We start from the raw sequence: 14,701 nt of genomic DNA, 5'->3' as shown, positions 1-14,701 counted from the left end.
ACATCTTCATAAATTTAATTAGTTACAAAGGAAAGTAATTATTGATTATTGCGTTACTTTAAAAAAATTGTGCAAATCTGAGAGAAATTACTAAATATGGGCTAGCTAACAATGGATGTCATTGGGATGTCCCTATTTCGAAGATGAAGCCCTCTAAAAAAACTTTGTTTTATCATTTAATATACATGCTGTGATCATGCATTAACAAGTACACTGATGATAATATGTAATACTTACAGTATCTTGTTGTATTTTTATGATTTAAAACATTACCATTGATCACATCACCCATATAGCTTACGCTACTTCAGTCAACAACAGCAGTGTAGATAGAGCAACAGCACTTACTATGGCCGTTCCTGTTGGGATGGATGTGTCTTCCAGCACAGGATCTGTGCTCCAGTCCTTGGATAAAAAATGCTGACAGCAAATGAGCCTCTTGTTGAGTCTTTGTGATGAAATTGAGAGCTAGGTATCCACTCTTCTGTGAGTGACGCTGACAAGCGAGGCTAGCAAGGCATCGTGTTAATGAATATAGATACAGTAAATATTGTTAGCTGCTACAATAATAATATCACCAGCTGTGTGAGAGTCGAGAGTGCTAGCCATTGAGCTGAAAGCCTTTACACTTTACAACAAAGGTCTCTTTTTTAGTATCTGAACGACGCTTTTTGGCTTGTCTCTTCCATTCAGCAGCAGGGTCATCCCTGACCACATTCCAGCAGTAGTCAGCAAGCAAAGATAGATTCCACTTTCCCTGACATCTTTTCTCCATAGCTGCAATCTCCTGATGTAATCGTTCCTGCGCTCATTACTTCTGCAAAGTTCAATGGAAAGAAATTGCAGCCAAGGGCTTCGTAGGACTTCGGGAGGTTTGCCACCAGCTGCTTATAATTATCTGCCAAAAAAACTCTGATGCAAAAATCCATTTCTGCTACTGTTCATGTCAGTTCTCTACATGTATGCATTTTTTTCCACCTCCAAGAGTTAGAATCCTCATTTTATGTGAAAACTCTAAACATATTAAAATGAAATGTATTGGAATGTGCAGACAGGCGTTCAGCTAAAACCCGTTGCTTGTCAACACTGTACGTTTTTGCCTTATTTTGCATAAATTTCCTATTTTGACCAAATACTGTATCTTGGAAACTATAGCCAATCTGCACTTCTGATTTTGCTTGTAGACCATTGTTGCTTGTTACTGGAAAACAACACTGGTTGTATGTGATAGAATTGTTATGCACCCACTGTGCTTCCATACATGTGTTTAAAGAGGCGCTGCTGTAATAATATTTACACGTCCTCTTATCTCTGCCGTCGTAATCCGTGCTGAGAAAAACAAACAAGCAGCCATGAAACAAACAAGCAAGTGAGCCAGCTTTTGGAGGACAGGCGCTCATGTTGGGTAGTGTCAGATGTGACTTCAGTGGAGATGACCTCCTGCTGTGAAGTATGTGTTTTTACGCTTGATGAGGTAACTGAATGTTTTTTTTTTTTTACCCCAGTTCTATTTATCCACACTTTGGTGCTAATCGGAGGGAATGAGAGGGATGTGCAAGAGAGTGAAGTGGGATTAGACACCCATTATATCATCATTTGCAATAACGGCACAACGGCGTTAGGGTAGTTAGGCAATTCTCCACACAGCAGGTAGATTGAATGAAAGCATTTGTCAGTGTCACTCCATTACTTGCATGTTTTGTAGCACATATGTTCATAGTATGTTTGTGATAGTAAAACCACATTAGAGGTGTTAGTCCTTAGACATTAATTATCCTTTTTCTCTAGTAGAAAATGCCCCAACCCCACAAAGAAGACCCAAGGTAACTGTTGTACTTGGTGACTTTGGGAGACAGCTAATAGTCCCGGGCATGGGTCGCAGACCAGTATTGGGTCCTGGGACTCCTATGGACCCTTGAGGGCTGCAGAAAAAGCTTGGCTCTGGTTGAGGAGTGGGGATGCCAGACATGGACCTGATCACCCATATGAGGGTGTCTTATGTAAGATGCGAAACACTCTATGACCCCGATTACATCACTAAAGATGTGTACAGGTTGGACCACGAGGTGTAGTTGCACTTTGCAGTTGGCAATAACCTTCACGGTATCATAAATAGTTGTTTTAAATATTTAGGCTACTTATGGGCAGTGTTAGAAGCACCTTTCGATAACTACAATATAAACATTGTCAATGAATATTGAGCAAGACTGTATATAAAAGTGGCTGCACGGTGGTCGAGGGGTTAGCGTGCAGACCTCACAGTTAGGAGACCAGGGTTCAATTCCACCCTCGCCATCTCTGTGTGGAGTTTGCATGTACTCCGGTTTCCTCCCACATTCCAAAAACATGCTAGGTTAATTGGTGACTCCAAATTGTCCATAGGTATGAATGTGAGTGTGAATGGTTGTTTGTTTATATGTGCCCTGTGATTGGTTGGCGACCAGTCCAGGGTGCACCCCGCCTCTCGCCCGAAGACAGCTGGGATAGGCCCTGCGACCCTCGTGAGGAAAAAGCGGTAGAAAATGAATGAGTGAATGTATACAGAAGTGTGTTTTTTTTAATCAAGGTTTTATCAAAGCTACTGTACATTCTCAACTCTCCAAGCCTACGGTCATGGCCAAAAAGATTCCACTATTTTTAAGTCAAAAATGTCAATGTTTTTGGCCATGGTTGTATAAATTAGGATGATTTGATTGTATTCCATACAGGAAACCACCGGTATCTTCGGCCAAAAGCATCAGCAAGTGTGTGGGATGTTTTCAGCTTTCAGGAATCGTGTACTTATGTATTCTCGTCACATCACGAAGCATTCAAAATGCCATCGATAAAATGCACCTGTATCGGCAACACATGATAGCATACTCACCGGACATGTCACCCATTGAGTAGGCTTCTCTGGATGGGTGGTCACATAGTGACGCTATGTCACCCTTTTTTCCATCTTATTTTCTTGCAACAGAGCAAGCTGTTTATTGAATAATCGGACGCTTACTGTATACAGTTAGATGAAACGGTATAAAAAAATTACAAATACTTTTCAGCTGCACGGTGAGCTAGTGGTTAGCGCGCAGGCCTCACCGTGCATGCGTGGGTTTTCTCCGGGTACTCCGGTTTCCTCCCACATTCCAAAAACATGCTAGGTTAATTGGTGACTCCAAATTGTCCATATGTATGAATGTGAGTGTGAATAATTGTTTGTCTATATGTGCCCTGTGATTGGCTGGCGACCAGTCTAGGGTGTACCTCGCCTCTCGCCCAAAGACAGCTGGGATAGGCACACCTGCAACCCATTCTTTACCCTAAGCGGTAGTAAATGAATGAATGAATGAATTCCAAGCACGAAAAAGTACCCTTTACCACAAAATAACAGTATTTACTGTAGTAGCCAATCACAAAGTATAATAATACTTTGGTTTTAGTCGAAATTTTGCTTGTTGTCACTCCAACCCCAAGCGTGTTCAGACGTGGCACCACCTAATGAGAGAAACAGGTTCAGGAGACATCGCATGTATGCGCCATTTTCGCTCTGTTTTTACTCGACGAGATACAAATACGCTTGTTTGCCCCCCCCATCTGTTTGAGCCTGTGACAACAGCAACTGGATGTCACATCACATGCAACCCAGCAATAAAACGCCATGACATTTCACGTCAGGGCATCTTATAACTCACAATGAATGTTTCTGACAAGACTCATCTTTAGTTGGAAAAATTGTTTAATAGGTTAAATCACATTATGACTGCTTGAAAGAACTGAAAGTTTAAAGTCCATCATGTCCTTGAGAAAAAAGAGAACCCAGGATTGATGTCGTTATGGCCAAAGTCCAAATCACTTTGAAGAGCAGTGACACGTAGCTTTTATGAAACTACATCTTCAATGCCAGTAATTGCGTTGGGATACATACAATTACAATGTAATTACAGGTATCTTTTAGTGTCGCGTTTAGAATATCAATAAGAAATAACAATAAGATGTTATTCTGTACAAACAAGCAAAAGAATTTGTTAGAGTAAGAAAACACATTTCAAGCCTAAAGAGTTCTTCTAGTGAAGCAGAGGTTATATTCTTACCATGTATTAAGCAAAAGAAGAAATACTCCAAAGGAAAAAAGTAGCAAAGATATTCAGATAGACTACAATAAATTACACACCACTACATATGCAAAACACTTTTTTTTTGTTGATAGGAATGCCTAATTTACATTTTTGTAGCACACCTACTCGCCACCCTGCATGGGTGCGCTAATATAAAGTTTGGAGATACTCTTGCTCATGTGGACCTGTACTTCTGTACAGTTTCATTAAGTGAAGGCGTTTTAAAGGAACTGCAGTAAAAATACATTTTCATAAGAAGCAATGAGAAATATGTATAAAATAGCTTCATAATACTCCCCCCCCCGTACTTCTCCCACATCTCATCTTAATCTGTGATGAGTTGTGACATCCGGTAGCTCCACTTGATCAAAATAGACATTAAGAAAGCGCTTCCCATACAAATCCAACTGTATAAACATGATCATTAGTTCAGTCCAGGTAAAGTTCCAAAAAAGCCAAAGTGGAAAATGAGATTTTTTAAAATCTTTTTTGCCTGCCGTCGTTGAACATAAAAATGACTCTCCATCTAAGACTTCCTGTTATGACGTTGCTTGTAAAAGAAAAACAAACATTCCTATTTTATCTAAACATCCTAAATACAGCTATACATTTCTGTGTTTTCGTGTATGTGACAGTGTTTTATACCCGCGTGGTGGAGTGGGTGCTGGGCAGGCCCGCAGAGCTGTAGCCAGCTGGGAAGGTGCTGTATGGACTCATGTTGGAGAGGCCCATCAGTGAGTTAGGGATCATGGTGATGTTGTTGGGCGTCATCAGTGGGATGTCATCAGGAGAGCGGCGCTGGCTGAGAGAGTAGTCCAAGGTGGGAGAGACGTGTATAGGATTGTGGAGGGCCTCGCACTGGTTCCTGGACAGGGTCTCATCCACAGTGGTGGCATGGCCCACGTTGTTTCCTTTGCTGTCACGCTGAGGGCTCGGCTGCTGAGATGTTTCCTGGCGGCTGCGTTTGTCTTTGCGGTAGTAAAGAGCGGCGAAGGCTAGCACGTTGAGGAAGAGCAGAGACGCCCCGACGGCTATGGTGACGCTGAGCTCAGTGGAGTAATCTCTGGGGTTGGGCATGATCAGAGGACCCATCTCTCGCCCACTCTCGTCACTATTTTGGCCCGTGGACATAGGAGGTCGACCCGTGCCGCCGGATCTTTTGCCAGTGGAGTGAGTGGGATCCAGCGGTGTTACCTTGGTGGTGGTGGATGAGTAATGGAACATGTCGTGGAGGTTATAGAGATGTGGAACCAGGTGTTTCCAGAAGGCCACCTTGGTGGCGCGGTAGTGATCACGGATGCGAGGCTTGAGGCCGATGTGCAGGTAGAGCTGGTCATAGGGGTCGTACTTAGACCAGGCCACCTCCTCGAAGCGGTTGGCTTTGGTGTGGATGAACTTGGTGTCCTGGGGGACGGGCTTGTTTGGATCCCTAAAGTAACAACATTGACAAAAAGAACTTAAGTCACGTCAACAGCCACACACGCTAAACACACATCTATTATCTGCTTCTATTCACTATATTTGACATTGTTGGCGAGCCTGTTTATTCCCCTTCTAAATGAAGATGTAGTCACAAATGTAATTCCAATGGTATGATTAATGTAGGATATTCTTATGACACCCTTATCTTGTTTACACAATTACATACTGTAATATATGGCATACAGTGCTCTTATTTTGAACGCCGGAAGTGTGTTGTGTGTGTTGAGAATTTGTCTTGATACTAAGACGAGCTGGGTGCAAGAATAAACATGACTTTTGTCTTTTTTAACTCAGAACCTACATGTTGTCAGCTGGCTTAGTAAAAGCATGCTTACATTAAAGTAGTAAAACACTCATCCAGCAGTCACAAACACAGCAGCACTAGCATGCTCTGCTAAACTTCCATTCAACGTTTTCATAAGGGGGTTTCCAAATTTTTTGGCCGTTATGTTCAGTTTGGGAAGGGGGTGGGTTAGTGTTTGTGATGATGATACTTCCCCACACATACATTCCTTCTCCATATAATGACCCGTTGTCATTTGGGACAAAAACAAACTCCAAACTAATCGCATTGCTTGTTTGTTTTAAAAAAACAAAACATGTTAGGTTACTTGGTGACTCCAAATTTTTCCATAGGTATGAATGTGAGTATGAATGTATCCTCACAAGGGTCGCAGGGGGTGCTGGTGCCTATCTCAGCTGTCTTCGGGCGAGAGGCGGGGTACACCCTGGACTGATTGCCAGCCAATCACAGGGCACATATAGACAAACAACCATTCACACTCACATTCATACCTATGGACAATTTGGAGTCACCAATTAACCTAGCATGTTTTTGGAATGTGGGAGGAAACCGGAGTACCGGGAGAAAACCCACGCATGCTCGGGGAGAACATGCAAACTCCACAGACATAGCCGAGGGTGGAATTGAACTTGGGTCTTCTAGCTGTGAGGTCTGTGTGCTAACCACTTGTCCGCCATGCAGCCTCAAATAGTTTTTATGATTGACATTTATTGGCATATTCAGTTTTTTATAGAAATCGTCCGACAATAATCGGTCACCGGTCGATCAGAGCATCCCTTCTTGAAAAACAGACCTTGAAAGATTTCAAGGTCGTCTTATATTCTAGTCAATATGCTATTTAATCTTGCTTGGATTTAAATATTTGCCGTGTGCCCGTGCCAAATCTGCTGTATCCTCTCTACCTATGCCAAATTCTTACAGTATCGACTGTTGCTATTGACTCTTGTTCCTGGAAAATTGTACACTTCCAACTTTGTGGGAAAAGCTAAGAGAAGACCCTTTTTTACTCCAGCGTGACTGTGCCCAATTGTGCATCCAGGATACTCCATCTTCTCATTGCGTTTTCCAAGACAGATCGCCTTTAGGGGCAGTAAATAAACACGGCTGACAAAGGGGAACTAATGACTGTGCCACCTGTGTACTATAATTCATGGCTGTAACTGGGAACAGCGTATAACAATGTTGCTACAGTACAGCGATGGTAAGCCTGCAGTTTCACTGTTGGCATAATCAAACAAGCAGAAACATAACCAAGTAGGTTTGGGATTGTGTAATATCACCCGCCTCTCCTCAAGGACTCGGTATCCCCTTGATGCTACACTCCTACACGTTAGCCCACAACCATACAGTTTGTACTGCCTTCTCTTCTTGGTTGAGTATTCACGGATCGCTTTATTCATATGCTGATGTTTATTACATACAGCAGATGCGTGCTGTACTCCGATCAATACATGTTTGCCTCTTTAATATGCAGCATCTTCTTTACGGAGGAACGGCGTTTAAGTGTGAATATAGCCAATTTGATCCTAAAACTAAATATGCAGATCATTGTATCTTTATAGCAAGGGGTGTCCAAAGCCCGGCCAAAGAACAAATATGTTTTCACACCCCTCTGATTTGAAATACTAGAGAAAATTATAATATCTATTTATTTATCTGTACTGTACAGATTGAACTTGAAACTGAAAGCAGGAAAAATGCAACAAAATGGAGAGCATGGAAGCATATTCAAGAGTGAAATAGCATGTTGAGTACTATAAATGTGTACAGGTTGGCAGGTCTGCACTAACGTTGAAAGTACTTCCTGCCTCTTGTGTATAAATAAATAAATAAACAATGTAATAAACAATATAAATAAACAATAAATAAATAGACACATTCTCCTACTATCAAAAGCAACCTTATATTTTGGAAAGCTGCATCTGTTTTGAACAAAGTAATGTGCCAAGTACAGTATGAAACTATGGACTAACATTCCATATCAGTCTAATTACAAACTGGTTATATATATATACTGTATATATTCTATATCGGTCTTTTTTGTGCGTCCCTCGCCATCCTATGTCATGTTTTGATGAAGGCCATGGTTAATTTAAAATTTCAGTTACATTTCTAGAACAGGAGTCACTAACTGGCGGACCAGAGCCCAACACAGTCCTAAACAGACTTGGACTGAAAGGTGTGATAGAAGGAGAGAAAGGATAAGAGATATGACGAAATAAGAGAGAAATGTATAGTGAGAGGATAGCAAGATGTATAAGCTGGATACAACATCCATTCATCCATTTTCAATACCACTTCGCGGGGGTGCTGGAGCCTATCCCAGCTGTCTTCGGGCGAGAGGCGGGGTACACCCTGGACTGGTTGCCAGCCAATCACAGGGCACATATAGACAAACAACCATTCACACTCACATTCATACCTATGGACAATTTGGAGTCACCAATTAACCTAGCATGTTTTTGGAATGTGGGAGGAAACCGGAGTACCCGGAGAAAACCCACGCATGCACGTGGAGAACATGCAACGCCACACAGAGATGGCCGAGGGTGGAATTGAACTTGGCCTCATATTAACTCACTATCAAGATCTCAGTGTATAGACTGGTCATATCTTGTTTCATATTCTCTGAATACTGTATTTGAATATAACTGTAAAACTGTTGATTTTGTTAATACTTGGGTTGTTTATATTGTTTATTTTTCTATATTGTGTATTTTGTACTGCTTAACTGACTCTACTCTTGCTGCTGTGCAATGCAAATTTCCCCACTGAGGGACGAATAAAAGCATATCTTATCTTAGCGACGAGGCCTGCGTGCTAACCACTCCCCGCCGTGCAGCCCGCTGGAAACAATTGTCTGGAAAGACAATTAAATACACACGGTGCTTTCTAAGAAGAGATCATTTGGATAGTGAAAATAACCTTTAGATGAATTTGTGTTTTAATTGAAAAAAATATACATACAAGGGACGCAAATGCCCCCCGCGGACACATCTGCTATACCTTGAAGGTTGTCAAATGTTGGTTCAAAATATGCAATGTAAGTTGAAATGTTTGTATGAGCATTGAAAAGAAGGATGGATCCAATTTCTTGCGTTAGAAGAGTTGACAGTAATTGGTTAAAACTGCGCCATTCTTCACGTGTGAGTGCGTGTGAACCAACAAAGAAGAAAGGGAGTTAAGGCTACAAGAAATGACAGCCAGAGTTAAGACCGGCCTTAATTAGGCACACTACTTCCTGAGGAATACTAGTCTTTTAATCACGGTGATGAAGCAGCGCAAGTTTAAGGTCGAAAGTATCCAAATAAATAAGAGCGGCACGATCGAAATCAGGCGATTTAAAAGCGCTAGACTGTAAAATAAGAGACTAAATGAGATTGTGATGCGGCAGCTGTTACTGTTACTCACCCACTCTTAGCAAAGTTGGTCCAGTAAGTCATAACCACGGCGCTGAGCATGATGTCATTCCTGGAGAAGTTGCAAGGGAACAAGTCAGTTGGGCCAATCATGGGGATGCCAAACACGTAAGGCACCTCGTCCCCGTGCGCTGAATCGGACCACACAGGCTTCATGAGGCTCTGGCAGTGGTGGTAGAAGGCGTAAAAGTAAGTGGGTGAGCCATAGCGGGCGTGCAGGTCGGCCGTCACCACTGACGGTTCCACCCATTGGTGGTCCGTGAACAGTGCCACCAAGGTCTTCCTCCTGGTTTCCGGATTGTCCTTATCAGCCCAGTCTGTGTACATGAATTTAATTGTCTCTCTCAGCGTGTCCTTCCCTTCAGGGTAGCCGTACAAGCTGTCCACAAAGTCGGATACGACAAAGTCAAAGTCGCTTCCAGACACGCCGTCCTCAAGGTCCATCACGTTCTCCACAAAGCGCAGTCCCTCACCCTGATTGACACCAAGCATGATGTCATAGTTAAGGAACTCGCCCTGCTCCATCAGGATCTCTGGGTCATCGGGGATGACGTCTCCATCGATCACGGGACCGAAAGCCACGCGGTACTGGGCGGGCTGGATGTCTTGCTCCACCAGCTCCTTGGCAGTCTTCTTCTGCAGACAGGAGACCATGTCCACCGTGTCTAACACGTTGCAGCCCACCCTCTCGGCCAGCATGCGAGTGTACTTGACTGGTTGGTAGTTGACAGCCCAGCTGGACAGAGCTGAACCGCTTTGAATGATGGCTCTGTGGAACAAACCTTGGAGCACAGAATTGCGAACAAAAAAAAAAAACACAAAGGGAAGCCAAGGGAACAGTGGTTAGTGCTTTCATCTCATCTGCATGAGTCCTATTATCATTTGGCACAAACCTTAAGGACACCCCGCCCTTACTGATTTAAAGTAATTGCTATTCATGATTATATCAAAGGCTTGTAAGCGGAATATGTAGGTGGACAAAAGCTAAGGCAGCCTATATGTCATGTACATTGAATATTAGCCAGCTGGGCCTCAATGATAGGAAGCTGGGAGAAGAAACTAACTGATAAAGAAGAATGACGGCCCCTTCTTGTTCGATTTAATGATGTAAATCATAACACATCTCTATGTTGATGCCTGCGTTTGATTCATGTGCTGTCACTGCTGTGTGCAAATGACTGCAAACTAATGAACAGTTTGCAGCTTTGTTTCAGTAAGGTGGTGAAGGTGAAGTTTCCCCTTCATCCATTACTCACACATGTACTGTGACATAAAAATGTTTGATTGCATGTCTCTAACAAGCATGCACACCGCTGGCCACTATGCAATGTCAAAGCATTTAATGGTGATAGTAATATACAGGGTGAGGCAAAATGATCTGACGCATTTGTAGGTTAAATAAAAGGCAAATAGAAACAAAAAAGTGTTTTTATTTTCGAAAAGTACATAAAATGCCATTGTTTTTCGTTTCTTTTTCAGTTGCTGCCATGAATTGGACTGGTGAGCATCGCGCTTTCATTGTGGAAACGTTTATCAAAACAAACCAATCTGTAACTGCAACACAACGAGCGTTACGTTTGCACTTCAATCTTGGTAGACATGATCCCGTACCAGCTCCAAACACCATCTTGTTATGGGTTACCAACTTCAGAGCTGACCTCAAACTGATTTCATTTTTAAAACATAATGAAACAGAATGGCATTATTATTATAACACTTTTTTGTTTCTTTACTTTATTTGCCTTTTATTTAACCTACAAATGTGTCAGATCATTTTGCCTGACCCTGCATAAACAAGCTGCTCTAGTCAATCTTTATAAATGCAGTGTGATGCTCAAGGGTGGACAGGGACAAATATTTGGCCCTGGACTTTTTGGTTCAGAGTTTATGACGCAGTCAGGCATATAAATTGAGTGATACACAGCATCCCGGAATACTTCATAAATCGCTTTTACCTTGGTGACTATGTGTCTGTAAGTAATGAGCAATTATAATAATATGATACCTGTGTGGATTGCGAAATAACATATGTTAGACAGCAGTAGGACACTAAAGCTCTGTCCAAATGGAAATCAGTGAATACAGTAGCTGCATCTGGACAGAACTGGATCACTGAAGAAAAGAGTTTTTGTACTTTTAAAGTCGTATTGGTACTTTTCTTGTATATTTCCTAGCTACCTATTTAGTGTTAAGTTGCTGTGTGATGATTTTAGTGTTTCTCCTGCGATTTCCAGTTTGACAAGCTTGTCCTGAGTTCACGTATAGCTAGAGATTGGCTTCTGCCAAAGAAAAAGCTACAGTTTCCTCACTGACTTGCGAGTGGCACAATATTTAAGCAATTAATAGCAGTTATGAAGTAAAGGAGAGATTGGAACATGGCCACAAATTAACCGCAATGCAAGTTTAAGAAATAAGTAGCGGCTTATAAACCGGAAATTATACTACTACTACTAATACTACTTCTGCGTGTCATTATGGAGCAAAAGACAACAAAACATTAGGAAATGTCGACGGAGGTAAATCATGTCCGTGTAAATATTCAGATATTACGCTGGCTTGTTGTCAAAACTCAATTCTGGCCATGTGACGGCAACAAGGTGGAGGTCGGTCGGTGACGTCATAGATTTTGTGTCAGTGTTTTCAGATTTTCAAAGCCGTTTTAAAAAAATATATTGTTTCAAGACATACAGAATGCCGTTTCCATGTGGATGAGAGGCTGAAATGATAAAATACTGCGCCATTTTGACCTGAAAACATTTTGGATAGCCCCCAATTACTGTATGTCCAGCTTGGACAGGGGTGCCACCAGGAATTCTGGGCACCATGGAATAAAACAATCTTGTTTCGAAAAATTGTTTGTGTTATGTCCTATTTTTTTTTGTCCTATTGTTTGTGTTATGTCCTATTTTTTTTTTTAAATTGTCCTATTTTTCCCCCCCCTTGAGCTTGGAGAGTGTAGATGCTAGGTCAGCCACTGACTAAGTAAACCCACATGTATGAGTTTTAGCCTATTTTAATTCATTTGGGGATACAAAAATGAAGTTTCAGTGTTAAAATATGGCTGCTTGATAAGTTTCTACAGACCGTACACATCCTGTATTAAAACTGTCTTCTTTGAGAACATTCTGACATTTATATACCCGTATATACTTTTATACTTTATTGGGTCCATATTCTTTACAAAAATTATTTCAGCTTCTGTAGCTTGAGTTGTTTAGTCCCTCCCCATGGCTATGTCTTCTTCTCTATTGAATTTAATATTGTTAGGGGCGGCACTATGACAGCCCTTAACAGCCATGACAGCTCTGACTTGATGCTACATGTGTGCGTCATTAAGGTTGGGCGATAATATTTATTTAACGGTACACAGATATAATTTCTTCCAGTGATACGAAAAACGACTTATAGCGGCATAAATGATCATTTTAAACGGAAAAAAGCGGAGTTGATGATGTGTTTTTCTTGCGACATTACACAGTCGCACGCTGTATTGACGACTGTTCTACCAGCTGAAGCACACAGTGTTGAGTACGAAGAATGAGACACAGTCGGCACATCTGCAACTACTCAAAAATACAAAACCGTTTTGCTCATGACCTTACTTTGCTCATGATAAGAAATGTAAACGATGGCATGATGTCATAGTATTTAGCCAAAGACATGATGCCTTTATACTCAGTCGAAAAGGACAATATTTAGCTGTATTACTGTATACTTGAATTCTGAATACTTTGCACTGACCAAGTTTGGTAGAACTCCGATTTCCTCCCACATTCCAAAAACATGCTAGGTTAATTGGTGACTCCAAATTGTCCATAGGTATGAATGTGAGTGTGAATGGTTGTTTGTCTATATGTGTTCTGTGATTGGCTGGGGACCAGGGTGTACCCCGCCTCTCGCCCAAAGACAGCTGGGATAGGCTCCAGCATGCCCGCGATCCTTGTGAGGATAAGCGGTATAGACAATGGATGGATGGATAGTTTGGTACACACTGTTACTATATTGCACAGTAACAGAGTATTTTATTAAATGGGTTCAGGTTTGTAGCTTTTTTTACAGGACTCTGTCAATATCGTCAATCTCGTATGATGACAAGTGGTGTGCATGGAGTCACAGGCTAAGTTCTAGGAGTTGCTACTCGAATAGCGTCACTTTCTTCCTCCGGCGTCGTCATTTATTTACATTTTTTAGGCCACTTGCTATCTTGCCTGCTTCAAAGAGCCCTAGAAGCCTTTGTGCATCTGCTGCAGCAGAGCCAGGGCATCAAATAGAAACCTCACAAAGGACAGTTGCCGCAGCCTCAGTGTAGTCTATGTCATTGATGAAAACACCATAGCTGCTCCGCTTGTGATTCTGGCCAGCTTCAAGGGGAGGACAAAAGCTCCCAATAAGCAACAAGTAAAATGCACTCCTTTGATTCTAGCACTGGATAAAGTGCACACCAAATGATGTGTTATGAAGGTACTTTTATGAAGGTACTTATTGCCATACTGTGGTTGAAACATTGATTTTCTATTCTTAAAAACAACATTACTGCATAACTATTAATCACGGGCATCTAGAATTTGCTGCCTTTAATTACAGTGTAGTGGTCAGCCTGCTAAAGGGAGGAGGCTCTTTAAATGGGCAAGCACACAATGTGGGGGAGGGGACACTGACAAGGATCATAGCAATAACAGGTAAGTAAACACACATATGCAACCACTACTATAATAAACAACTACTCTAAACATGTACTTGTTCTGTTTGGTGGTTTTAACAATAAATTTGTCTCGCAAGGCATGCTGGGAAACACCACTTTCATGGTATCAGGAAATTGCTGTCGTATGCTGTGATGTGATCAGGGTCATGGTTGAGCAGGAGCCTATCCTAGCCTAACCACTAGGCCACCGTGCAGCTCATGCTGTGATGTACCTCAAATTATAACCTTCCTTTCATCAATTGCAGCATTTGACAGCCTTCAAATGATGTTAAAGAGGTAAAAACTAAGATCGATTGACTGCAAAATCAACTATTTTGAATAAAAAAAGGCTAAAATGGCTAAAAAGAAGAATGGCATTATATTGGCCACAGACCTGGACATTTAACGAAGAAAAGCTTTTAGGCTGATTAGATTGATTATAAAAGAAATCATATATTCCACTAAGAGACACTTTATCCAACTCCCATATCAACATGATTCATTCTTATTAATATTCTATTTTATGTTCAATATATTTTATTTCATATTCTCTCTTCATTATTGACCACTTTCTGACAAATCTCAGCTGATAGATCGATTGTTGGAAAGATGTGTACAGTCAAACCTGGGTTTTCCAATGATTAGTTATTTGACAAATATTTTGCCCCGATTTTCATCCACTGCCTTGGTTATTGGACAACATTGCACGTAACAAACTAGT

General features: G+C 41.5%; 1 protein-coding gene across 1 annotated transcript in view; it reads right to left on the bottom strand.

Moving 5' to 3' along the window:
- Nucleotides 1-3,362: 3,362 nt before the first annotated feature.
- Nucleotides 3,363-14,701, bottom strand: part of nlgn3b (neuroligin 3b) — a 28,390-nt gene continuing 17,051 nt past the window's right edge. Inside the window, exons 6-7 of the mRNA XM_058087525.1 lie at nt 9,292-10,081; nt 3,363-5,523 (exon numbers count right to left, since the gene is read on the bottom strand). Coding sequence (XP_057943508.1) covers nt 4,734-5,523; nt 9,292-10,081 — 1,580 coding nt within the window. The 3' untranslated portion in view covers nt 3,363-4,733. The remainder of the gene's footprint in view (nt 5,524-9,291; nt 10,082-14,701) is intronic.

Source organism: Doryrhamphus excisus, chromosome 11 (genome assembly GCF_030265055.1).
Source record: "Doryrhamphus excisus isolate RoL2022-K1 chromosome 11, RoL_Dexc_1.0, whole genome shotgun sequence".
NCBI lineage: Eukaryota > Metazoa > Chordata > Actinopteri > Syngnathiformes > Syngnathidae > Doryrhamphus > Doryrhamphus excisus.
This window is presented reverse-complemented; position numbering and strand designations above follow the sequence as displayed.